This window comes from Zalophus californianus, chromosome 8, assembly GCF_009762305.2.
Source record: "Zalophus californianus isolate mZalCal1 chromosome 8, mZalCal1.pri.v2, whole genome shotgun sequence".
Classification (NCBI taxonomy): Eukaryota; Metazoa; Chordata; class Mammalia; order Carnivora; family Otariidae; genus Zalophus; species Zalophus californianus.
This window is the reverse complement of record NC_045602.1, coordinates 75,705,609-75,732,974: the sequence shown is the minus strand read 5'-3', so window position 1 is coordinate 75,732,974 and position 27,366 is coordinate 75,705,609. Positions and strand designations below refer to the sequence as shown.

The 27,366-nt window shown below is 42.6% G+C and overlaps 1 protein-coding gene across 1 annotated transcript in view; it reads left to right on the top strand.

Annotated features, from left to right (window-relative positions):
• Positions 1–8,563: 8,563 nt before the first annotated feature.
• SLC3A1 (solute carrier family 3 member 1) overlaps positions 8,564–27,366 on the top strand; it is a 33,657-nt gene continuing 14,854 nt past the window's right edge. Inside the window, exons 1-4 of the mRNA XM_027624222.2 lie at positions 8,564–9,056; positions 13,355–13,534; positions 13,686–13,840; positions 17,742–17,867. Coding sequence (XP_027480023.1) covers positions 8,639–9,056; positions 13,355–13,534; positions 13,686–13,840; positions 17,742–17,867 — 879 coding nt within the window. The 5' untranslated portion in view covers positions 8,564–8,638. The remainder of the gene's footprint in view (positions 9,057–13,354; positions 13,535–13,685; positions 13,841–17,741; positions 17,868–27,366) is intronic.

Sequence of the window (27,366 nt, the reverse complement as noted above, 5' to 3'; positions counted from 1 at the left end):
GGTGCCAAAAAGCATGGAGTTGCTGCCTTGCTTTCTTTCTTTGGATGGGACCCTCACATATGAGACTGAGCCAGAATGCTATGAGGAAGCCTGAAGTAGCCCATATGGAAAGACCACATGGAGAGAACTGAACCCCCCTGGCTGATGGCCAGCATCAACTTCACCAAAAAGCTAGATGGATGGCAAGTAAGCCCTGAAAAGATACTCAAGATCATTAGTAATTAGGGATGTACAAATCAAAATCACAATGAAATATCACTCCCTACCTGCTAGAATCACTAAAATGAGACCTAGTGAACATTTCAAGTGCTGGCAAGGATATGCAGGAACTGGGGCTCTCATATACTGCTAAGGGTAATATAAAATGGTGCAGCCACTTTCTGAGACAGTTTGGTGGTTCCTTAAAAGGTTAAACATACACCTCCCGTATGACCCAGCTATCCCGCTCCTAGGTACTTACCCAAAAGAAAAGAAAGCCATATCCTTACAAAGACCTGTATGTGATTGTTCATAGCAGTTTTATTTATCTTAGTAAAAAACTGGAAAAAAAAAAAAACAAGTGTTCAGTTTTAAGATTTTATTTATTTGAGAAAGAGAAAGAGAGCATGAGCAAGGGGAAGGGCAGCAGGAGAGGGAGAAGCAGGCTCCCCGTGGAGCAGGGAGCCTAACTTGGGGCTTGATCCCAGGACCCCGGGATCATGACCTGAGCGGCAGGCAGGCGCTTAACCGACTGAGCCACCCAGGCGCCCCCCAAGTGTTCAGTTATAAACAATGATACATTCATACAGTGGAATTCTACTCAGAGGTAAAAAGGAATGTGCTAAACAACTATGGGACCCCACTTTACTCCTAATATCTAAAACAGTAACAACACTAAATGTCAGTAAGGAAGTACAGCAAGAACTCTTATTCATTGCTGTTGGGGGGTGGGGGGGATGCAAAATGGTACAGCCACTTGGGAAGACCATCGGGGAGTCCTGCAGGTAATGGACATTATTTTGATCGTGGTGATGGTTTCATGGGTGCATACACGTTTTAAACCTTAACAAATTATATACATGAAATGAGTTTGGTTTATTGTAAAGCCGTTTTTCAAAGGCCAGAAGCAAACAGTAACCCAACCATTTATTAATTTTCATGACACAACAGTTGACAGGCAGCTTGGCTGACCTGGACTAGGTAGCCCCCACTGATCCCAGCTGGGCTTCCCCAAGGGTCTGTAGTTAGTTGGCCGGCTGCCTGGGCATTGGCTGGCCTAGGGACCCTAAATGGGCAGATTTCACACTCCTTCCCACATCTCCCACATCCCTCCTTTACCTGTCAGTGGGCCAGCCTGGGCATAATCTCATGATGATGGCAAAGGTCCAAAAGAGGAGCAGGAATGCACAAGAAATTTTTAAAGCTGCTTTTTGTGTTAAGTTTGTTATTGTCCCATTGGCCAAAGCAAGCCACATGTCCAAGCCCACGCTCAGTGTGTTGAGGGTCTAAGAAATGAATGGGGAAAAGGCATGTGTACAGGGATGCAATTCATGCATCATGTACCTCAACAGTGTTTTAATTTATATTTCTTTAATTCCATCAAGAAAGTACTTTTATGCAATGACTTTTATGTGATGTTAATTTCTTATATATAATTTGCAACCTCTTTTAATCTTTTGAATGTAATTTAGCTATTGATTTGTAAGTTTGCATTAATTCTTTGTATATGAAACATAGTAAGGCTTTGTTGTGACATTTGTCACACTCTCATATTCTGTTCACATTTCTTTTGCCATTTGGGGGGTTATATTTGGTCATAAAAATGTTTTAAAATAGTCTAACTTTCAGCAAAAAACATGTTTAAGGAGTCTCCTCTGATTTCAGTGGTGATGTAAGTTTAACTGATATGAGTTTCACTATCCCTAGCTGGGATAAATCCATTTTTTGTTTCCTTCTAATTAGAACTGTTTTTTAAAAACAAAACAAAACAAAACATTTTACTCTGGACCCTACTTATAACAGTCAGCCTGGAACCAAGTTAAATGTTACAGTTGAGGGAACAGAGACCTGCGCGAAGCTGGTGGTGGGTCCAAGATCCGAGAGCATGTGGTGGGGGCACGCTTGCATCTCACTTCCTCTGACTTCAAATCTCACTCATTAAACTGTACCAAGGCGGGAACATTTGGCTAGGTGATAAAAATCTACATTTCTGTGCAGGTGTACTTTCTACTTTTTTCTCTCCCTCTTCCTCCTCCTCCTTCAGCATACAGTTTGGTCTCTCCGTCTTTAAGTGACTATTCTTTTATTCATTTAATAACGTTCCAGTCCCTGAGCCAGAGGCTGGGAACTTAAGAGATAACTTTGCAGCAGGTCCCACCCTCAGTTCACAGAGGCTGTAAATAGGGTAATGCAATATGGAAAATTGTTCTGCTCTTTCAAGTGTTCACAAACCTGAGCAGTTATACATTGTGTGTCACTTTGGTGGATTTGCTGCTAAGTGATGTCTTTATGATATGATGGCTTTTAAAATGCATTATATACATATATTTTTCCCCACTTATTACTACTTCTGTATGTTTGTTTCTTTGTTTACCCACAGGATGTTTCTGGATCTTGTGGTGTTCCCTAACATTCTAGCACCTGTTTTCTAGATATTTCACTTTGTTTTATTAGCATGATTGTGTAAGTCACTTGGGATTTGAATTTATGGAGCAGGTTTATCTTCATTATCTCTGATTCTTGGTTCTGATTATCCATGTTGCCTCTTAAAGCTACCTTAGTCTTCTTGTTCCTTTTTCACATTTAAAAGTTGTAACAGTAGTGTGTTTTGCTTTCTGCCATCGATATTTCATTTTAAAATCTCCTTAAAAGTAAGTGATACTGATACTTTTGTACTTGGGATTCTTAGCTTTCTGAGTATTTTGTCTAGATTACTGCCAACTGCCTCTTCTGTCCAGTTTTTCGGAATTGGTTCATTGAATTCTTTTGTTTTCTTTCTGCTTCTTTAAGTTTGCTTTTTTCTCTTTCCTTTAGATATGGGTATGGGGTGTTACAAATTTTGGGTGGCTGTTGCTAGAAGAAGTTACCTTATTACTGAACTCTACCACCTGCCTAGAAGTTCTAGGTAGACAGACTCCCAACTCAGGTTCCCTGACTTATTTTTTTTTTCCATTGGAAGAGAAATACATATTTATTATAGAAAAATTAGAAAAATAAAAAAAAGTTTAAAGAACAAAATGAGTGTCACCTATAAACTTAGAACCCAGAGGTAAACACTCTAATTATATTTTCTAATAGGATTTTGCAGATATACATGCAATTTTTTTCACATAATTGGGATAATTTCTTTATATTCTGCATTGCCCCACTCAACATGATAATGTGGGATTTCTTCCATGTCATTAAAAATCTTGGAAAATATGCTTAATGTCTAATATTCTAGCACATGGATATACAATAATTTTTTAGCTAGTCTTGTGTCATTGAACATTTAGGTTATTTCTAGTGTTTGCTATTATAAATAGCACTGTAACTTATAAGCCTCATTATATGCAAATTTTTGTTCTTTTTTTAATTTTTTAATTTTTTTTTTTAAGATTTTATTTATTTGACAGAGAGAGAGACAGCGAGAGCAGGAACACAAGCAGGGCGAGCGGGAGAGGGAGAAGCAGGCTTCCCAGTAAGCAGGGAGCCTGATGTGGGGCTCGATCCCAGGACCCTGAAATCATGACCTGAGCTGAAGGCAGATGTTTAAGTGACTGAGCCACCCAGGCACCCCTACTAGCTGAAAATTTAATATGCATGCATACATGTATGTGCCATTTCCCCCACACACATCTGATTATATTATCCATACTGTTCTAGAACATTTTTTCCACTTCACACTATACTTTGGACATTTTTCTTTATCAGCCCAGGTACATAAATTTGTTTTTTGTAGGAGCTATGTGGTATTCCATTGTTTGAATATGCCATAATTTATTTAAATTATTCTCTAGTGATATATATTTAGGTTGACTCCAATTTTGTTGCAGTTTACATCCTTGTACATATATCTTGTTGGTTCCATCTTCAAGATAAGATTTTGGCAGTGTAATTTCCAAGTCAAACATTATGCAATTTATTTTTTTTTTAAAGATCTTATTTATTTATTTGAGAGCGAGAGAGCACACAAGCAGGGGGAGTGGCAGAGGGAGAGGGACAAGCAGGCTCCTAAGCAGGGAGCCTGATATGGGGCTCCATCCCAGGACCCCAGGATCATGACCTGAGCTGAAGGCAGAGGCTTAACCAACTGAGCCACCCAGGTGCCCCAAAGGTTAGGCAATTTCTAATTTTGACATATACTCCCAAATTGTTCTACACAAGGGTTGCTCTACTTTATGCATGATTGTATGAATGCTGGTTCCCTATATATTTTCAGATGCTGGGTATTATCAAAGTCTTTAATTTTTGCCAAAATGATAGTTTAAAAGTAATGTATCTTTTTAATTTTTGTTTCTCTTTAATTTTGGGTGAAATGTACATTTTTTTTTTTTTTTTTTACTAATCACTTGTATTTTTTTCCTGTCAACTGCTTATATCCTTTGTCCATTTTTCTATGTTTTGGTGTTAATTTGTACAGTCTGTTTCTGTATTTTGGAAATCAGCTTGTCATATGTGTTTGCCATTTGCCTTTTGTCTTTGTGGATTGTTCTGTTTTTATTTTTATTTTCATTTTTTTAAAGATGTATTTATTTATTTGATAGAGAGAGCACAAGCAGGGGGAATGGCAGGCAGAGGGAGAGCAGGCTCCCTGCTGAGCAGGGAGCCCAATGCGGGGCTCGATCCCGGGACCCTGGGATTCTGACCTAAGCCGAAGGCTTAACCGAGCCACCCAGGCGACCCTACAACTTATTTTGATGTAAGGAATAAGGAAAGCTATATGGTTTTGTTTTCTTTTTCAAATCGCTAGCTAGTTGTCCAACATCACTTACTAAAATAATCTTTCTTTTCCTGATTTGTAATGTTGCCTTTTCATATTCTAAATTCCCTTCGGAATAAGAATCTGTTTTTGGTGACTCCAGTCTGTTCAATTGATCATTTGACCTATCCCTTCTTTCATACCAAATCCTTATTTTACTGGAGTTTTTATCTTAAAATCTGATAAGAGTTGGCTTCATTTACTACTCTGAAAATGTTAACACTCATGATACACATTGCCAAATTACTTTCTAGAATTATTATGTTAATTTACAGTAGACACTTGCCAGCACTATTATCTTTTAGAAGTTCTTTGCCAATGTGATTGAAAATGCTCATTTGTTTCTCTGATATTAGTGAGTAGATTTGTGTGAGATGTCTTTATATTTTTCCCAAGTTTTCTATTGACATATTTTTTAATTGATATCATGAAATTAAATATATATATACATATGTGTATATATGTGTATATATATATATATATAGCCTAACAATATATATGTACCTTTAATGTTTTTTTTTTTAAGATTTTATTTATTTATTTGACAGAGAAAGACACAGTGAGAGAGGGAACACAAGCAGGGGGAGTGGGAGAGGGAGAAGCAGGCTTCCCGCCGAGCAGGGAGCCCGATGCGGGGCTCGATCCCAGGACTCTGGGATCATGACCTGAGCCGAAGGCAGATGCTTAACGACTGAGCCACCCAGGCACCCCTATGTACCTTTAATGTTAAAGACATAAGTTCTTTGGTGTATTTATTGCCAATATATTTCCCAACTTGATATATGCTCTTCAATCAGTATGCTTTATGATATAATAAATTCAAAAATTTTATTCAATTTATTCAAGCAATTTTTTGTGATTGCTTTTATTTTTTTAAAAATCCTCCCACCAAAGACCAGAGAATCTTTCAATTATTTTTAGTTTTTAGTTTTTTTTTTTAAAGATTTTTAAAAAATTTTTTAAATAATCTCTATACCCAGTGTGGGGCTCAAACTCGTGACCCTGGGATCAAGAGTTGCATGCACTTCTGACTGAGCCAGCCAGGTTCCCCTAATTCAATTGTTTTTAAAAGATTCCAGGGCTCCTGGGTGACTCAGTCGGTTAAGCTTCTGGCTACAGGTCATGATCGCAGGGTCCTGGGATTGAACCCTACATTGGGCTCCCTACTCAGTGGGGAGCTTGCTTCTTCCTCTCCCTCTGCCTGCCATTCCCCCAGCTAGTGCTCTGTCAAATAAATAAATAAAATCTTAAAAAAAAAGATTCTAGTTTGCATGTTCTGGAAACTCAAAGTATTGTTATTTTAAATAAAATGTAGGGAAGTTGTTATTTTAAATAACATGTAGAGAAGTAGGAGGGACACCTGACAGGCTCAAGCCCATAGAGCATGCAACTCTTGATCTCAGGGATGTTAGTGTGAGCCCCACGTTGGGTGTAGAAAAGCTGAAATGGAACGTTTTTGTCATGAAGTCATATTGCTGTGATGTAAAGTTTTCTCTGCATATATATGATTGCATATTTAGAATTTAAAGATAACTGGAAGTTATTTTTTTATAATTTAAAATTATTTTAAAACTCTGAATATTTTTTTTTTTAAGATTTTATTTATTCATTTGAGACACAGAGATAGAGAGAGAGAGAAAGCATGAGCAGGGAGAGAGGCAGAGGGAGACGCAGGCTCCTCGCCGAGCCAGGAGCCCGATGTGGGGCTCGATCCCAGGACTCTGGGATCATGACCTGAGCCGAAGGCAGATGCTTAACCATCTGAGCCACCCAGGCGCCCCATAAACTGAGTATTTTTGCACATTGTTTTTTCCCCAAATGGTAACTGAATTTCAAGAATTAGATCTTTGTGTGAAAATTACCATTATGTGTTTGAGAGATAAAACAATTTCAAGACATAATGTTAAATTCTTTTGATTTTTGAAAAAATACACAATGTACATAATTAATAATAAGAGATGCCAGTTATTGGATGCATTCAATGACCTCGGTATTGAGCTTTTCTCATTTAAAAAAATAACTTGGACAGAATCAAATGGTTACACTGCTTCTAAGTCATTCTACAAAACACAAAAACAAAAACCCAGCAATGTTAAGAATTCATATAGCTTTACTTAATGAAGAAAAATTCTTGTTATCTGATCAAATGAGTCACAGGGTTGTTTAAATGCCTTTGATTAAATGGGAACCATGAATCATCACATTCTTGGAAGGCTTGCAGAATCTTCTAGGAAAGCACACCTAACTTTAAGGCAGTTTCCTCAAGGCTGCAAATGTCGTGTTTTACACATGTCGATGATTAATGCTTTTTTTAAAAAGATTTTATTTATTTGTTTTAGAGAATGAGCAAGCATGAGTTGGGGGGAGGGGCAGAGAGAATCTCAGGCAGACTCTGTGCTGAGCCTGGGGCTCAACGCAGGGCTCGACTCAGGGGCTCGATCCCACAACCCTGAGATCATGACCTGAGCTAAAATCAAGAGTTGGCCACTTAACTGAGCCACCCAGGTGCCCCTGATTAAATAACTTTGAAATGCAGGTATGAAGTACATTTATATTTACCTATAGTTAAGCACTTGAACTTGCAAGACATAGAATCCTTTGTCCCCCATCTCCCCTCCTCCACCTTCAAAAAGGGCTTCCAAGAATGGAAGCTGAAAAACAGAAAACGAGACTGAAGACACCTGGGGTCCAACGGAGTGTACAAATGGTTATTTATATGGTTGGCCTGAACTGAGATAAAATGAAATTAGCTTCCATAACAAAGTGTTGTTCCCTGTCTCCAGACATTCTTCCTCTTGGATTTGTAGGAAGAAGAGACCTTCAAAACAAAAAATAAAGAAGAGCCTGTTGCCCCTTGCAAAATTTGGTTATTTGTTTCTTTTTCTCGTACCTAGCTAAAATGAACATTTTTAAGCTTTTTTTTTTTATTGTGGTGAAATATAACAGAAAATTTACCACTTAACTATTTAAGTGCACAATTCAGTGGCATTAAGCACATTTACATTGTTGTGGAACCATCACCACCACCCATCTCCAGAAGTTTTTCATCCTCCCAAATGGAAGCTCTGTACTCAGTAAACAATGACTTCCCATTTCTCCCTTCCTCCTAACCCCCAGTAACCACCCTTCTACTGTCTCTGTCTCCATGAATTAGTCTAGGAGCCTCCTATAAGTGGAATCATACACTATCTGTCCTTTTGCAACTGGCTTATTTCACTGAGCATAATGTCTTTGAGGTTCATCCACGTTTTAGCCTGCAACAGGAGTTCCTTCCTTTTTACGGCTAATATTCCATTGTATGTATATATCACATTTTGTCCATTCATCTCTTGATGGGCACTTGGCTTGTTTCTACCCTTTGACTATTGTGAATAATGATGCTGTGAACATCGGGGTACTCAATCGAGTAACGTCTTGAATTGCCTCCCCTTCCGGTTTCTCCTCCTCTATGCCCTTGTCCCAATCTGGGTCTGACTCCCTCAGTGTTGGGACTGTAGCCACAACAGCCTCAAGGGCTGATGCACAGAGAATTTTTTTAAACCCTTTTTACCTTTACCCTTTCTTGTTTGGCTGGACAAAGTCCAGCCAGGTTTATTTATAAACCACGAAAGCTCATTAACACCACCAAGCATTTCAGCCGGCCACCTCTCCACCTTTGTTATTGCAGGAAGGTACACTGAAGGGATCAGGCAGTGGGACATGGCTGAGGATAAAGGCAAGAGAGACTCCATCAGTATGAGTCTGCGGGGATGCCGGACCAATAACGGGTTTGTGCAGAACGAAGACATCCTGGAGAAGGAGCCGGACCCGGGCAGCCCTCCGGACAGCGCAGTGGCCATCCTTGGCCCTGGTGAGCCCACCCTGCAGGATATCAGGCCATATGCGGGCATGCCCAAGGAGGTGCTGTTCCAGTTCTCCAGCCAGGCCCGCTACCGGGTGCCCCGGGAGGCGCTTTTCTGGCTCACTGTGGCTTCTGTGCTCGTGCTCACCGCGGCCACCATAGCCATCATTGCCGTCTCGCCCAAGTGCCTGGACTGGTGGCAGGCGGGGCCCATGTACCGGATCTACCCGAGGTCTTTCAAGGACAGTGACCAGGATGGGAACGGAGACCTGAGAGGTGGGTGTAGGGGCCAGATTTGGGCGGGGCCGGGACGAGGTTGCACTTTATGGCTCTTAATCCTCAAAACCAAATTATGCCTGGTTTGTGCATTAAGCACATTCCGTTGTGACTGGTCACACTGAATGTCTCCTGTTTATGGTATTTGAAAAGCCATTCAGCACAACCCGGCAGTTCTTCACATGACGAAAGGCTGCTTACTGGAGGCCTTTGAGCCCCCACTGAGTTGTTTGATTTATTGCCCACTAAGTACATATACTTAGCTATCAATTCCAACTTCTGATGGTGGAGTAGACTTCCTCCTCAGTTGCTTCCTGCCTCTGTACACCTTCTAGTTGATTTCTTCACAGTTGACAGTTTAGAATTATTTTCCCAGTGTATGTAGGAGCTAGTTTAGTAATCTGGCTGGGAGTTTCTTATTAGTGAATAAAGCATTAATAATGTTGTAGAAAAAAATTAAGCCATATCTTTAAAAGGTATAGGCTAAGCCTTCAAAGTTTAAATCCTGAGAGATGAAAGGGAAAAAAGGCATTAGCAGGGTGTGTTGGACATTACATAAATTGAGGATTATTTAAAATAATATCCCTATTACTGGGGCACCTGGGTGGCTCAGTCGGTTAATCATCTGCCTTCGGCTCAGGTCATGATCCCAGGGTCCTGGGATCGAGCCCCGCATCGGGCTCCCTGCTCGGCGGGAAGCCTGCTTCTCCCTCTCCCACTCCCCCTGCTTGCGTTCCCTCTCTCGCTATCTCTCTCTGTCAAATAAATAAATAAAATCTTTAAAAAAAATAATATCCCTATTAGTAAAAAAATGAAACGCAAAGTAAAAAATTACTTTTTTAAAGTTACCCCAATAATTTCCAAGTGAGTTATGTGTAGAATATCCTTATACTCTATTGCTCAAACCTGGACACTTTTTTTTTTTTTAAAGATTTTATTAAGTATTCTCCACACCCCAAGGTGCGGCTCGAACCCACAACCCTGAGATCAAGAGTCCCATACTCTTCTGACTGAGCCAGTCAGGTGCCCCTGGGGCACTTTTTTTTTTTTCCTTTTCTTTTTAAAGAGAGGGAGAGAGGGAGGGAAGGGGCAGAGGGAGAGGGAAAGAGACAATCTAACTAGGCTCCATGCCACGTGGGGCTCGATCTCACAACCCTGAGATTATGACCTGAGTTGAAATCAAAAGTCGAACACTTAACCGACTGAGCCACCTGGGTCACTTTTAAAAACTAAAATTTTGCCAGAGTGCAAGTATAAACTGAATCTGTCCTGGGCCACTTGGTTGATATGGTCACCCTAGTTCGGGGTAAAAATAAGAAACAAAATAGCAAGGTAATCTTTGATAATAATACTTAGTTTGAAAAAAAAACACAGAATGATTTAATAGAGTGTGGGACCTGGAGATGAGCTTAATCTAACTTTCAAATGTTACAAATAGGAACTTAAAATCTCGAACTGTCCTTAATAATTAATAAAAGGCTTCTCTTTTTCACGCTCATATCAATTTCTCTTTTTTTGTATCTCCCTGCATCTTCACCAATTGAAATATTACCTGTCCTTCAAGGACTCTGGACTGTGTCCAGCACCCTCTGATAGCACCTTGTGAGCTCTCTGGATGACTTCCCCCCCAGCACACCCCCCATGCTGGCATGGCCCTAGCACCTGCTGCCTCTGTGTAGTAAGTGCTTAGCAAAAGTGATGTTTTGACAGAATAGAGCTAAACCCAAAGATAAACTCCCCCCCTTCCCGCCCTCCCTTTGTAATCTCCTTCTGATATACCCCAAATTCCCGTGCACAGGGAAGGGTCTTATCAGCTCCTACATTTGCCATTCCCAGTAACTTTGCCTGGAGGGACTAGCTGTTTCCTGTAATCAATAGGTCTTCGTCCTTGACGTTGAGGGGATCTGCTTGTTATTATTTGAAGGAACCATTCTGGGTTTCAATTTGTTTTGGTGATTACCTTCTGCCCCTTGGACTGGGGGCCTGGGGATCCCTGTTTACTTTGTCTCTGTCCAGACCCTTTGTTTTTAACATCCTGTTCCTGTGTGCTTAATTCTTAAGAAGATATATTGTAGTGTTCTGATTTAATTCAAAATCCTTTTGTTGGCTGTGAACAGTCTTCGAGGTTTCACAGATACCTATAATGGGGGAACTGAGGTACAAAGAAGACAAAAATAAGCAGCTGATTATAGGGGAAGAGCCCCAGTGCCCGGAGTCAGGAGGCTTTGTGCTTTGGTCTCAGTGACCTCCAGCTTGCTGTGTGACCTGTGACAGGCTCTGATTGTAGGAAGGCACATAGGGGTCCCACAGAAAGTTATTGGAGATTGAATACTAGACTCAAGTCTCTGATCTGCGTGTAGGACTCTGAACCGGAACCACACCAAAAAACCACGCTATCTGCTAATTATCCTACAAGGTTCCAAGTACACAGAGTTTCATTCCTGTGTCTCTACATAGCCAAATCGAGATTTCCCTTCTGTATAAATTCTTGGCTTCAGCATTGTCCAAAGGAAATAGAATGTGAACCACATAGATAACTATAAATTCTCTAGGAGCCACATTCAAATAAGTAAAAAAGAAAAAGATGAGAAATTCATTTTAGTAATAATTTAATTTTAGGGGCACCTGGCTGGCTCAGTTGGTACAGCACGCAACTCTTGATCTGGGGTTGTAAGTTCAAGCCCCATTAAAAAGAAAATCTTTAAAAAAATTTTAATTTTAATTTAAAATCCATTTTAATAAAATTCATTTAAAGTGTTTCGTTTAGGGGGTACCTGGGTGGCTCAGTTGGTTAAGTGTCTGCCTTTGGCTCAGGTCATGATCTCAGGGTCCTGGGATCGAGCCCTGTGTCAGGCTCCCCACTCAGTGGGGAGTCTGCTTGTCCCTCTCCCCCCCAGCTCATGCTCTCTCTCTCTCAAAGAAATAAATAAGAATCTTAAAAAAAAAATATTTTGTTTAAGCCAACATATCATTCCAACATATAACCAACATAACAGTATTAATGAGATATTTTACATTCTTACATTCTTCAGAATCCAGTGAGTATTTTACATTTATAGCACATCTCAGTTCACACTGGTCACACTGCAAGTGCTCAGCAATGGCTCCACGGGGCATGCGGCTGTCGTGCTGGATAGTGCAACCTAGACCATGAGTTACTCTTCTTTGTCCCTTGGCACTTAACCCAGCAACCGGCCTGGATTAGGTGCTTAAAAACCATGTGTAGAATAAATTAATACTGTAACCCTGGTTTTATTTTTGTTTATTTATTTAAAGATTTTATTTATTTATTTATTTGACGGAGAGAGTGAGCGAGCACAAGCAGGTAGAGTGGCAGGTGGAGGGAGAGGGAGACACAGGCTCAGCAGGGAGCCCAATATGGGGCTTGATCCCAGGACCCTGGGATCATGACCTGAGCCGAAGGCAGAGGCTTAACCGACTGAGCCACCCAGGTGCCCCTTTTGTTTTTTTTTAATTGATTTTTTTTTAAAGATTTTATTTATTTATTTGACAGAGAAACACAGCGAGAGAGGGAACACAAGCAGGGGGAGTGGGAGAGGGAGAAGCAGGCTTCCTGTGGAGCAGAGAGCCCGATGCGGGGCTCGATCCCAGAACCCTGGGATCATGACCTGAGCTGAAAGCAGACGCTTAGCGACTGAGCCACCCAGGCACCCCAACTGATTTTTTAAAGTAGGCTCCGTAGCTGTGGAGCCCAGTGCCAGGCTTGAACTCACGACCTCCGAGATCAAGACCTGAGCTGAGATCAAGAGTCAGATTCTTAACTGACTGAGCCACCTAGGGGCCCTATAGCCTTAGTTTTAAATACAAAATATGAACAGGGGCGCCTGGGTGGCTCAGTTGTTAAGCGTCTGCCTTCGGCTCAGGTCGTGATCCCAGGGTCCTGGGATCGAACCCCACATCGGGCTCCCTGCTCTGCGGGAAGCCTGCTTCTCCCTCTCCCACTCCCCCTGCTTGTGTTCCCTCTCTCACTATGTCTCTCTCTGTCAAATAAATAAATAAAATCTTTAATAAAATAAAATAAAATATGAACAATGCACACATAGATTTTTTTAATGTTCTACATTTATGTTAAATGTCAAAGATTATTGCTAGAAGACCATTTGATGCTGCTTGTAGAACTAGATCTTTCTATTTGAATTTCACTCAAATTCAACAAAATTCCAAATATTTCTGTTTCAATATAAATATTTCAATTTTAGGCATGTTGGTTTTAGTTTTAATCTTTCAACTAAAAAAACCCAACTTTATTTTTCATGGCCTTGACTTTTTTTCTTTAGGTATTCAAGAGAAACTAGACTACATCACAACTTTAAATATAAAAACTATTTGGATTACTTCATTTTATAAATCATCCCTTAAAGATTTCCGACACGGTGTTGAAGATTTCCGAGAAATTGATCCTATTTTTGGAACGATGAAAGATTTTGAGAATCTGGTTGCAGCCATACATGATAAAGGTAAACTGAGTGGCAGGTGGGTGGGAGGGGTGGTGGGCGTTGAGAAAAGCATGCTTTTTCAAATGTTTCCTTAAAGCACTTTTTTCCTTAACTGATGTGTATTATTTTAAAATAATTTCTTCCTGACATTTGAAATACTTTCATTCATTAGGTTTAAAATTAATAATTGATTTCATACCAAACCACACCAGTGATAAACATGCTTGGTTTCAATTGAGTCGGAACCGGACAGGGAAATATACCGATTATTACATCTGGCATGACTGTACGCATGAAAATGGCACAACCATACCACCCAACAACTGGGTAAGTACCAACTTGTCTGATTTTCAAAGAGCACATGGGCAGATCTTCAGTAATTAAACTGATTATTTATAAAATCCTTGTAAGGAAAAAATTAATAGGTATAGTTTGGGGGAAGAGGAAAGTTTCCCAAAGAAGTAGAAATAAGCTACTGAAGCCTCCTAACATTTGGACTGGGACTTTTTATTTCATTGTATAATGGATATATTTTAGCAAATTAAAACCTATACTTTTTTTTAAAGATTTTATTTATTTATTTGACAGGGAGAGACACACACAGAGAGAGGGAACACAAGCAGGGGGAGTGGGAGGGGGAGAAGCAGGCTTCCCCAGGAGCAGGGAGCCCGACGCGGGGCTCGATCCCAGGACCCTGGGATCATGACCTGAGCCAAAGGCAGACACTAAACGAGTGAGCCACCCAGGTGCCCCTAAAACCTATACTTTCTATTAGCCTCTCCTCCCCTCACTTCCCGCTCTGCCTGACTTAGACTCCATGTCCCATTGGGTCCGTAACTGTCTTGCTATTTATTCTCCAGACCCCTTTGCCTTTCTGATGTTGTGGCTCCCCTGTCCAACAAAACCCTAGCCATAAATAAACCTGCCCGTCCACTTTCTCCTTGCTTGAACCTTAGTATCTGTGCCTTCAGAGACATCACACATCCACTGTCCCCACATAAACTGAGGCATCCAGTCTTCTTGGGGATTTTACTGTCCAGGCCCTCCGTCTTCCTCAAACATCCTACATGCCATCTCCCCATCTTATCGTGCTCAGCAGCAAACTCTACTTCAAAGGGAGAGCAGAAGTCATCAAACCTGCCTCTACTTCTTTCTCTTTTTATTTATTTATTTATTTATTTATTTATTTATTTATTTATTAAAGATTTTTTAAATATTTTATTTGAGAGGGAGAGTGAGAGAGAGCACAAGTGGGGAGGAGAGGGAGAAGCAGGCTCTCTGCTGAGCAAGGAGCCTGGTGTGGGGCTCGATCCCAGGACCCTGGGATCATGACCTAGGCTAAAGGCAGCACCATAACCGACTGAGCCACCCAGGCATCCCTACTTTTTTCTCTTTTTAAGATTTATTTATTTATCTTAGAGAGAGAGAGAAAGAGAGAGAGAGCACGAGGGAGAGAGAATCCCAAGCAGACTCTGCGCCCAGTGTAGAGCCTGGTGCCAGGCTCGATCTCACGACCCCGAGATCACAACCTGAGCCCAAACCAAGAGTCAGATGCTCAACTGACTGTGCCACCCAGGTGCCCCAACCCTGCCTCTCTTATACCCATCTTCTTCCTGCTCACTTCCTCTATGGCAGAGGCCAGATCAGTCTGGTCTGGGGTTTCTAGACTTACAAATAAAAATCCGGGAAGCCCAATGACATCTGAATTTTAGATAAACAATGCGTAGTTTTTTAGTATAAAATATTGCTTGGGATATACTTATACCTAAAAATTTTGCATTGTTAACCTGAAATTTAGATTTAATTGTATGTCTAATTTTTATCTGGCAACTCTACCCCTGTCTCTGGCCAGTCCCTCCACCTGCTCTGGTCCCCGTCTCTCCTGCTTTACCCTTGATCCTCTGGATCTCCACTCTCCTGACCTTCTCCATAAACACTTAAAGAGGCCAGTTCCTAAGCATCAACTTTTAGATGAACCAAGGGCACTCAAAATCGACATGTGTCAAGGCTGACTGTGTGATCTTCTCCCCACCAACCTCTTGTACCCTGGTTTAATGAACAGTACTAGTATGCAGCCTGGTGAACAGGTCATCAGCAATCCTGGCAGTTTTAGCTCCTTAACTTTTCCTTTCCCCAGACTGCACACTTGTTAAAATGATCATGATATTAGCAGACATTTACTAAAACACTTCCTATGTGCCAGGTTCTGTGCTAAGTGTGTCATATTCATTCATTCATTTAATCCACCCTGCAATCCTGTGAGTTAGGTTTTAGTTCCTGTTTTGCAGATGGGCAATGTTAAGCACCGTGCCCTTGGTCACACAGCCAGTAAATGAAAGGGCTAATGACCGCACAGTCCAACTGCACCATCCGCTTTTAATAATTGTCCTATATCCAAAACCCTATATCCAAATTCTCCAGGGAAACAGAACAACTAGATCTATACATACAAATATTAAGAAATTTAAGGGGCGCCTGGGTAGCTCAGTCAGTTAAGAGTCTGCCTTCAGCTCAGGTCATGATCCCGGGGTCCTGGGATCGAGCCCTACCTCGGGCTCCCTGCTCCGTGGGGACCCTGCTTCTCTCTCTCCCTCTGCCTGCCGCTCCCCCTGCTTGTGCTCTTTCTCTCTGTCAGATAAATAAATAAAATCTTTAAAAAAATACTCATTCATGTAGGTTCCAGTAAGTGTGGTTTATACATTTTCACTGTTATGTACTATTTCACTGGGTGCATGTGCCATGATTTACTTATGCACTCTCCTGTTGATGGCAGTTGGGCTGTCTCTAGGGGTTTATTTTATATGTTTTTTTACTATTACTAATGATGCCATGGTAAACATTCTCATTAATCTATTTCTCTGGGGGTGTAGGTACAAGAGCTTCTAGAAGGCAAATGCCTAGCAGTGAAATTGCTGGGTGCATGACACTGCATGCTCTGCTGTGCAAGATAACACCAAACAGCTTGTCAGAGTGGTCGTACCAATTGATATCCCCTTCAGCAGTATAAAAAAATACATATGCCCTTTCATTTACTGGTACTGCCACACTTTGTAATTTTTACGAAGAGAACATAAATTTCACATTGAGAACATAAATATCACATTGAGGTCTTAATTTTACATTTATCTAGTTATTAGTGAAGATTTATTTAATTACTAATGATGTTGAACAATTCTTCATACATTTATTCACTTGAGCTTCCATTTCTGCAAAACACCTGTTCACGGTTTCTTTTCTCAGTTTTCTTTTGGATTGTTTGTGCCTTTGAAACTGATTGGTGGAGTTCTTTTTGTATTCCGGATCCCTATCTTTTCTCGGTCATAGATACCGTGAATATCCTGGTTCGTGTCAGGGTGGACCATGAGGCGTGCTGGTGAGGCTGTGTTTCCTTAAAAGGCAGCAGCTACGACTTAGCTTCAGCCAGTTGTTGCCATGGTGGTGTGGACCTGGTGTGATGGGGTCTTCCCATTAAAAAGAAAAAGATGTATGCAAAATCCCTTAGTTTTTAAATGTTGCCCAGATGATCTCTTTAACATGAAATGAACAAAAGCCCAAGCTGGAGCCCTGGGGAACTCTCACATTGAAGGAGGAACCAAGTTGACTGAGAAGGAGCAAGAGATGTAGGAGGGTCTGCGGGGAGAGTCATGCTCTGGAGTCACAGACGGGAGCACTCGTCGAAAGAGGAAATCGGCACCTGTGTCAAATGCTGCTGGGTACCAACACTTGAAGTTGCTAGATTTATTTTATTCCTGAGGGCTAGTAGGGTTTTTAAGTGAATGATTCTAATAATTTTCTGAGGATAGGGTTTAAATATTCACTCTGTGGGGATTCAAACTCCAAGACTAATGGAATGTGTCTTTCTCCCCAGTTGACCATCATTTGTATCACTTCACAAACAGGAGTCCAGAGCCTGGATAGAAGGTTCAAGAAAATATGTTAGAAATGTCTGCTCTTTAACTTGGCCTTGTTCGGCATTTGAGATCGTCGGTTTACCATTGTGATTTTCATGAACAGCTTCTACTCTACGAACATGTCCCAACCACATTTGTGTGGCATTAGGCCAGCCGGTGGCATTTTAAGGAATTATCTAGTGCTCTCCCTAGAAGGAAGAGTCTAAGGATTTGTGCATTCAGCCTGCACAGCGCCAGGGACGGTAATGATCATTTCTTTGTGGGCAGTGCCATTATATGAATGCTAAGTAAGTGATTTGCTATTTTCTGTTTGCTAGTTAAGTGTATATGGAAACTCCAGTTGGCACTTTGACGAAGTACGAAACCAGTGTTATTTCCACCAGTTTTTGAGAGAACAACCTGATTTAAATTTCCACAATCTTGATGTTCAAGAAGAAATAAAAGTGAGTACAGATGCCCACACAGACTTCTCCATTGCATGGGTGTTTAAGTGGTTATTTGATACTCTTGATGTTGAACAATAAGTGTTCAGGCAAAACCAAGTACTATGAACTCCGGGATTATGGAGGCTGATGCAAATACAGACCCTCAGACATGGTGGTTCCTTCCTCCTTCTCACCCAGAACAAGTGACAGGGGACGGAGGCAGAAATACCTGGTACCTTTGCTCTGAGCTTCCCCTCTGCCTGTGACAATGAGCCGATATAGTGAGGTGGGCCAGAGCGTGGGCTCCGGGGTCTGAACCTACATCCAGCCCTAGCCCCACTGCTGGCTACGGTGGGTCCCTGGGTGAGGTATTTAGCTCTGTGTCTCTGATCCCTCATCAATGAAACATGGCTGATGGCAGTATTTGTCTCATGGGCTCTTTGGAAGATTAGAGGAGATAACCCATGCATAGCACTTCTGTATTCATTCAGTAAATATTCACTTCCTGTCTGCTCCATGCCAGGTCCTGTTCTAAGCACTGGGAATGCAGCAGTGAATAAAAGAAGCCGTGCTCTCAAGGAGTTTCCTGTAAACTGAGGGGAAGGCAGACAATTAACAACTAAATATATAACATGTCAGGTGGTCCCTAAGGGGAAGGGACATCAGAGTGCCAGGCAGAAGTTGGTTTGGAGACATCCCCATGTTGAGGTCCTGTTTGGACAAAGGCCTGAAGTTTGAAGGGAAGCCTTGTGGAGAGTTGGGGGAAGAGAATTTCAGGCAGAAGGAAGAGCCAACGCAAAGATCTTTAGGTGAGAGTGTGCTTCGTGTGTTTCAGAAATGGCCTGGAGGCTGGTGTGGACGGTTGCCAGATATAGCCGATAAAAAGCAAGACACCAATGCAATTTTAATTTCAGATAAACAATGAATAGTGTGCTATTTGGGACCTCCTTCTACTAAGACATTACTCATTGCTCATCTGAAATGATTAAGCTGGGTGTCCCGTATTTTATCTGGCAAGCCTACTCGGGCACTGGAGTGACATGAGGGAGAGTTAGGGGCTGAGATCCCAAAACTGGGGTGGGGGCTAATCCCACAGGGGTTACATGCTGAGCTGCTGAAGATCCCTCTGTGGCCCCTCATGGGACATTTCCCGTTAGCTCTCAACAGTGTGGTGGTTCCAATACCCTACACGGAATCCATGGCAAACGTCAGCTGTGTTGTTGCTGCTATGGCAACAGAGGGCAGAAATTTAGGTTAGTGGGGTAGTGCTCTGAGGGAGGGAGGGAGGGAGGGGACCTGAACAGAACAGAGAGCCGTGTCAGCCAAAGGTGAAGGATGTAGGCTGCCACCTCGGAGTCATCAAGGGGACCCACAGCCCTTAGGTTTGTTCTTGTTTTGTTTTAAAATAATATCTCTCTGGGGCGCCTGGGTGGCTCAGTCATTAAGCGTCTGCCTTTGGCTCGGGTCATGATCCCAGGGTCCTGGGATCGAGCCCCGCACCGGGCTCCCTGCTCGGCGGGAAGCCTGCTTCTCCCTCTCCCACTCCCCCACTTGTGTTCCCTCTCTCGCTGTGTCTCTCTGTCAAATAAACAAAATCTTTAAAAAAAAAATACCTCTCTTGAGGTATAATTCACATAACCATAAAATTCACCCCTTTCAGGTGTATAATTCAGTGGTTTTGGTATCTTTAGTATAGATGTAACCATCACTGCTGATTTCACGACATTTTCTTCACCCAAAAAGAAGCCCCATACCCGTTAGCAAACACTCTCCATGCCCCCCCCCCCCCCCGTGGGGGCATCCACTAATCTTTCTGTCTCTGTGGGTATGCCTGTGCAGGACATTCCATATAAACGAAATCATACAATATCTACTTATATGCCTATGATATGTATCTATATTTATAATCTATATTTAACAATTTGAGGAACAGTTTTCCAAATCACCATTTTCCATTTCTGCTCGCAATGGGTGAGGGTTCTGATTTCCCTACGTCCTCAGCAATATTTGCTATTGTCTGTGTTTTTGAGTACCACCATCCTAGTGGGTGTGGAGTTCTCTGATGGCTGATGATGTTGAGCATCTTTGTGCTTTTATAGTTTATTTATATTTTTTACATTTTTTAAGGATTTTATTTATTTCTTAGAGAGAGAGAGGGAGGGAGGGAGAGAAAGAGCATGAGAGTGGGGTAAGGGTGAAGGGAGCGGGAGAAGCAGACTCCCTGCTGAGCAAGGAGCCCAATGTAGGACTCGATCCCAGGACCCAGGTGCCCCTATAGTTTATTTTTTTATAACTTTGCTGGAGAAATGTCTGTTTGACTCCTTTGCCCATTTAAAAATTGTGTTATCTGTTTTTTTTACTGTTGGTTGTGAGTTTTTTATATATTCTGGATACATGATTTGCAATTTTCTCCCATTCTGTGGGTTGTCTTTTTACTTTCCAATGGTGTCCCTTGAAGCACAAGTTTTAGATTGTTGTCCAATTTATGTTTTTCCTTTGTTGTTTGTGCTTTTAGTGTCATTTGAAAACCATTGCCTAACCCAAGGTCCTGAAGATTTTCTCCTATGTTTTCTTCTCTGAGTTTTATAGTGGTAGCTTTTACATTTTAGGTCTCTGATCCATTTTTTTTTTTTTTTTTTATATATAATGGTGTGAGGAGGTCCAACTTAATTCTTTGGCATGTGGCTATCCAATTATGTGTGGGTTTTTTTTTAAGATTTTATTTATTTATTTGTCAGAGAGACCGAAATTGAGAGAATGAGTGGGAGGAGGGGCAGAGGGAGAAGCAGACTCCCCACGGAGCAGGGACCCTGACAAGGGCCTCGATCCCTGGACCCTGAGATCATAATCTGAGCCGAAGGCAGACGCTGACTGAGCCACCCAGGCACCCCAGTTATGTGTGTTTTATTTAGTTTATTTATTTTTAAAGATTTTATTTATTTGACAGAGACAGCGAGAGAGGGAACACAAGCAGGGGGAGTGGGAGAGGGAGAAGCAGGCCTCCCGTGGAGCAGGGAGCCCGATGTGGGGCTCGATCCCAGGACCCTGGGACCATGACCTGAGCCGAAGGCAGACGCTTAACGACTGAGCCACCGAGGCGCCCCAGTTATGTGTGTTTTAAGAAGATTATTATTGTGGCGCCTGGGGGGCACAATCAGTTGAGTGTCGACTCTTGTTTTTTGCTGGCTTGTGCTTACGCGCTCTCTCTCTTTCAAATAAATAAAATCTTAAAAAAAAAATGGCGCCTGGATGGCTCAGTTGGTTAAGCATCTAATTCTTGATTTCGGCTCAGGTCATGATCTCAGGGTCCTAGGATGGAGCCCCATGGCCGGCTCCGCACTCAGTGAAGAATCTGCCTGAGGATTCTCTCTCTCCTCTCCCTCTGCCCCTCCTCCCACCCCCCTACCTGTAAAATAAATAAATAAATAAAATCTTTGTAGGAAAAAAAATAAAAAAGGTTATTCTTTCCCCATTGATCTGTCTTGGAACCCTTTTGAAAATCAGTTGGCCATAAATGTCAGGATTTGTTTCTAGACTCAATTTTGCTCTATTGATCAGTAAATCTGTTCTTGTGCCAATACCACAGTGTCTGGATTAGTGTAGCTTTATAGGAAGTTTTGAAATTGGGAAGTGTGAGTCCCACAACTTTATTCTCCTTCAAGATTGTTTGGCTATTTTGGATACTTATATTTCTGTCTTTATTTCTTTTGGTGCTCAAGTATTATTATTTATTGAAGTATTCTTGACCTACAATATTATATTCATTTCAGGTATACAACATAGTGATCTGACAATTCTGTACATTACTCAGTGCTCCCCACAATAAATGTAGTCACCATCTGTCACCATACAGTGTTATTAGAATACAATGACTGTATTCCCCGGGCTGCACTTTTCATCTCTGTGACTTGTTTTGTAACTGAAAGTTTGTGCCCCTTAGTCCCCTTTATCTATTTCACCCATCTCCCCATCCACCTCCCCTCTGGAAACCACCAGTTGGTTTTCTGTATTTAAGAGTCTGTTTTCTGTTTGTTTTGTTTCTCAGATTCCACATCTAAGTGAAATTAGATGGTATTTGTCTTTCTCTGTTTGACCTGTTTCACTTAGCGTAATACCTGCTAAGTCCATCCATACCATGCAAATGGCAAGATCACATTCTTTTTTTATGGCTGAGTAATATTCCAGTGTGTGTGTTTGTTTGTGTGTGTGTGTATATACACCACATCTTTATGGATTCATCTATCGATGGACACTTGGGCTGCTCTTATATCTTGGCTGTTGTGAATAGTCCTGCAATAAACACAGGGTGCATGTATCTTTTTGATAGTGCTTTCATTTTGGGTAAATATCCAGTAGTGGAGTTATTGGATCATATACATTCCATATGAATTTTAGGACCAGCTTGTCAATTTCTGCAAAGAAGCCTGCTGCTGGGATTTGAGTAGGGATTGCCCTGAATCTGGGCATCAGTTTGGGGGAGTATTGCTACTTTAGCAATGTTGTCTTTTGATCCAGGACCACAGGATGTCTTGCCACTTGTTTAGGTCTTTAGTTTCTTTCAACACTGTATTGTAGTTTTCAGGGTGCAAGTCTTGCATGTCTTTTGTTAAATATACTCCTGTAGACTCCTTAGTTTTTAACATACATGTTTGATGTTTCTCAGGATTTAGATGAATTGCTTTGGGATCTATTCTAGAAGTAGGCACCTTGTCAGGGCAGCCTTGTCTCATTGGGGTTGGGGAGTGGTGGAGGATGATAGACACAGCTACTCACTAGGGGGTAGTTTTAAACGTCTTTGGTGGAGTGTGGGCTCTTTTCTCCATCCCCAAAATCATTTACACACCCTGACCTGCACCTCCCCCCTGACCTGCCCTCACACACTGCTTGGGCATTAACTTTGTGCCAAGTGCTCTACCCAGGTCATCTCATTTGATGCTCAGACCACACCTAACTTATGAGATAGCAGGACCATTTTACAGAGAAGGAAGCTGAGGCTTAAAGAGGGAAAGCTACCCCCCTGCGGAGTGACAGCAGGATTCAAACCCAGAGTCCACGCTCTTACCCACAAGACCACGTCTGACTTGAGGCAAAGCTGGTTCTGTCTCTGTGCTTCACTTTTCCTACAGTCTTTTCAAGGGGGTTCAGTTGGAAATTCATAAATGTGCGTATAATCCAGTTGGTTTATCAGCCAGTGGGTTTCTCCAGGCTCCTTGTGGCGACAGTGATGGATTGTCTGGAGATGTTCAGACGAGTGTGATAAATTTTGGCAGAATGTGCCAGACAATACACTACTTATTATTTTGACTAATCGACCAGTTCTGGAGTGTGTGAATAGGAGCCTTATTTACTAGTTTCAACAGGATGAGATTCCTTCTGGGATGAATCATTAATGCCTCCAGTTGAAGGTTGGACATTTTGGCAAGGCTAGTATAGATTTGCTATTAGAAGTAAATAAGAAGGGGCGCCTGGGTGGCTCAGTCGTTAAGAGTCTGCCTTTGGCTCAGGTCATGATCCCGGGGTCCCGGGATCGAGCCCCACATCGGGCTCCCTGCTCGGCGGGAAGCCTGCTTCTCCCTCTCCCACTCCCCCTGCCTGTGTTCCCTCTCTCGCTGTGTCTCTGTCAAATAAATAAATAAATAAATCTTAAAAAAAAAAAAAGAAGTAAGAAAGGCCGAGAAGCTGTAAGGGAAGGCTCTTTGCTCCTGAAAAGGCTTTTCGCATGAAGGGGACTTTCCAACACCCTTCTACCCCCCAGTAGCTCTTATCTCTGCAGGAGAGCTGAGCAGGTTAATAATTTGCAACCCAGAGAGTTTGTGGTGGGGGAGGCATTTGGAATGACTCCTGCTTGCATACCAGCTTGTACTCATGGAGACTTCTTGCTCCTGGCTCCCATCAGATTTCAGAGTACCTGCACAGTGGGAGGCCGGCATGCAGGGGACACACAGCACAGAGCACCCTCCTCTCTGTACTCCCCCTTGCAGTGGCCTTCAGGGGAGTTGGTTCTGCCCTGAATCTCTCAGGGCTTCAATGTGTTTACCTAGAGAAGTCTAGAGCTTTCTTAGAGAAGGTGGGGGCTTACGTTTGTATAGTATTTTGTAATCACTTTGGTTTTTACTTGTCCTCAAATCCCTTATTTGACAAATGAAGGAACTGAAGTCCAGAGAGAAGCGACCCACTCGGTTAGCAGCATAGCGGGAAAAAGACTCCAGATAGCCCAGCCCTCTGCCGGCACTGTGTCCATGTGACCCTGGTCCCGCCACGTGGAAATGTTGAGTCCTGGAGTTGGGATCCTGGGGAGTTAGTGTGTTCATGGGGACAGGGAGCCCAGCTGCCCCTCCCACCCCCCCAACCTCCTGGCTTAAGATGGAATCCAGACGGTAAATGTCAACTCTGCTCCTACTGAGCACAGTGTTGGCAGCTCAATCCAAAATGAAATTGACTCACTACCTGCTTAATAAACCAGCTCTGTGCTTAATGATAATCACTGTGCCATTTATTGCATTTCATATATGCCAGGCACTTTAGTATAAATCCTTAATTCATTAAACAGTATGTATTAGGTCTTGACCACATGCCAGGGGTATGGTGGTTCATAAGCTAGGCACATGTTGTAGCAATCTTGGGGCTTATATCCCAAGGGGGGAGGTAGACAATGAAATAGACAATGACAGTAAAGTGTACTGAGTGGTCGTGATCGTAGGAGGTAGGAGTACACAGGGCAGGCAGCTAGCCTGGACACGAGTGGGAGAGAGCAGGGATGTCGTGATACCTAATGGATAAGTAGGAGTGAGCCAAGCGAAGAGGCTTGGGTCAGAGGGTTTCAAGCGGAGGGAAGGCATGGACCACGGCACACTGGTGGTGCTCAGAATTGTCCCATATGGCTGGGACATGGTATATGGAGAAGTAGCTGGATCAATGAGACTAGAGGGGGACGAGGCAAGACTGTGGTGAGGATTGGGCTTTACAAGGTCTTAGGGAAATCATTTTCCGTTTGCATTTTGGAAGTCAATGACTTTGGAGAAGGGGTGGGGCAGGTTTGGAGGAGAAAGCAGAGCAAATGGGTAAGGGTGCCAGACAGTACCAAATCTGATGCCGCTATTTACTAACTTTATGACCTTGATCAAGGTACTTCATTTCCCTGTGCCTCAGATCCCTCATTGGTAAAATAGGGACAGTAGTGGCACACACGTTGTAGGGTTGATTGGGGAGAAGTGTTTTTTTTTTTTTTTTTAAGATTTTATTTATTTACTAGAGAGAGAGCATGAGCAGGGGTTTGGGACAGATGGAGAGGGGCAAGCAGACTCCCTGCTGAGTGAGGAGCCTGACCTGGGGCTCGATCCCAGGACCCCAAGATCATGACCTGAGCCGAAGGCAGACACTTAACCGACTGAGCCACCCAGGCGCCCCAGGAATAAGTGTTTTAACCTCTGTAAGGCATATAAGTCACCGTGTTGTTATTTGAATACTTGTTAAAATAATCAATACGTGTATAGATAAATGAGTAAATACTGTTGTGAAACGGAATGAACAGGGAGCGTAAGAGCCCCCAAAGAGTGCTAATATTTAAAGGACTGCAGAGTAGACAGAGAAAAGCGGCACATGAGGAGCAGATATCTGGGAGCTAAGCGATATGCGTGTTTCCGGAAGACAAGTTTGGTCAGCCCTGTCAAACATCGCAGAGAGATCCGGTAATATAAGGACCCACGTGTGAATGGACTCTAACAGCAATACCTTTAGTACTCACAGCAACTCCACAGGTGGGTTAGGTCAGGCAGCTGGATGGGCAGTGGGGAGATGGGGTGGTATCCGGACGGGTCAGAGTCCTGCGATTGTGATCCTTCCTCCATACCAGGCTCCCGGGGGGGGGGGGGGGTTAGCCAACAATTTTACCAAGATTTCTGAACAGCAGTAGGGTCCGTTTTCTTTCCTTTGCTTATAAACAGAGGATATAGTTTTCTCTCTGTACTTCTAAAATATCCTACACTTTCTCCTTTCTCCTCGAGATGGACGCCTCAGGGTTTATGTCACTTTCAAGATGATGTCTTACAGATCACTACATGTAAGAGCAAAGCTTTTCTATTTCCCACACTAAGCTTTTTAGGTAAATGGGCCCAGTCACTTCAGTCATCTCACAAGGAAAGGTTTGCCTCAAGCTTTGTGAATTTGGATATTAGTAGTGTTTAATTTGATTCCTTTTTTTACTCGGAGCAGTGAGTTAAGGAGAAAAGAATGGAAAGGTGCCCGGTAGAAAAACCAGGACTCTGTGATGTCGTGGGAGTTATACCTGAATCGGGGACACAATGTACTGTCCCAAGAGTCCCGTGGCGCCTTGGTGGGTCACCCAGACCTGGCAGAACTAGGCTCTGTGCCCATTTCTGCACCCGGCACCCTGGGAGAGCTTAACTGGAGTAAAGAGAGGGTTAACGATTAAGATCTGGAGCTCCCCTTTCTCACCTAGTTGGGAGAATAAATAGCACAAAGCAAATATTTTTCAAGAGCAAATTTTGGATTATCTGTCATTTACAATGACTCTCAAAAATAACCATCCAGCTTTTACTGTTTTGTCTCTTTAAACAATGACAGTATCTCTTACTGGACTAAAGTAAAAACCCCTGCCGGGGCCAGAAACATTTGCTGGGATACACATTTCTCATTTTTTATGGCTGGGTCAACAGTTAGCAAGGCTAACTATTTCCAAAAGGAATAAGGACCCCACGAAGAAAGCACTTTTTTTTTTTTTTAAAGATTTTATTTTATTTGACAGAGAGAGAGAGACAGCGAGAGAGGAAACACAAGCAGGGGGAGTGGGAGAGGGAGAAGCAGGCTTCCCCAGGAGCAGGGAGCCCGACGCGGGGCTCGATCCCAGGACCTTGGGATCATGACCCGAGCCGAAGGCAGACGCTTAACCGACTGAGCCACCCAGGCGCCCCCACATTTTTTTCCCCCCTAGGAAATCAGTGCTCCAAAGCTTAATGTTTATAACGGCATGGCGTTTAATGTTTCCCCACATTTTTGTCAGAGGTGGCTTGGGTGGATTACAGCTATGTGTCCTGCCCCCACCCTGTTCACCTCCAGGGTTCACCCTGTTCACCTCCAGTGTTCCCTCGAGTCTAGCGCCACCTGGGGGTGGACCAGGTTGTGTGGGGTTAGAAGCTTGTGAAAATTTGGGGCCTTCTTAAAATAGTGTAAAATTAGAGTGTTTATTTAGAATGGAGAAAGAAGGTAGGTAGGAAGGGGCCCGGGTAAGTGAGGGGTCCTGAAGCTTAAAGCTTGGTGAGCTTCATGCTGAGCTGACCCCCTGGAGCCACTGAGATTGTTCTGCAGGTTAGAACAGATATTAAGATAATAAGGGGTACCTTAATATCTGTTGACTTCTCTCTCAACCTCTAACCGATGGCCCGCCCTCACTTCCTGCCATCCTGCTGTGCTGGCCTCTAGGGTAAATCCTGCTATTTCACTTTTTTGTACTACCATGTTCCCCTCCTTTAAAGCTTTATCTGGCTGTGATTTAAATGTT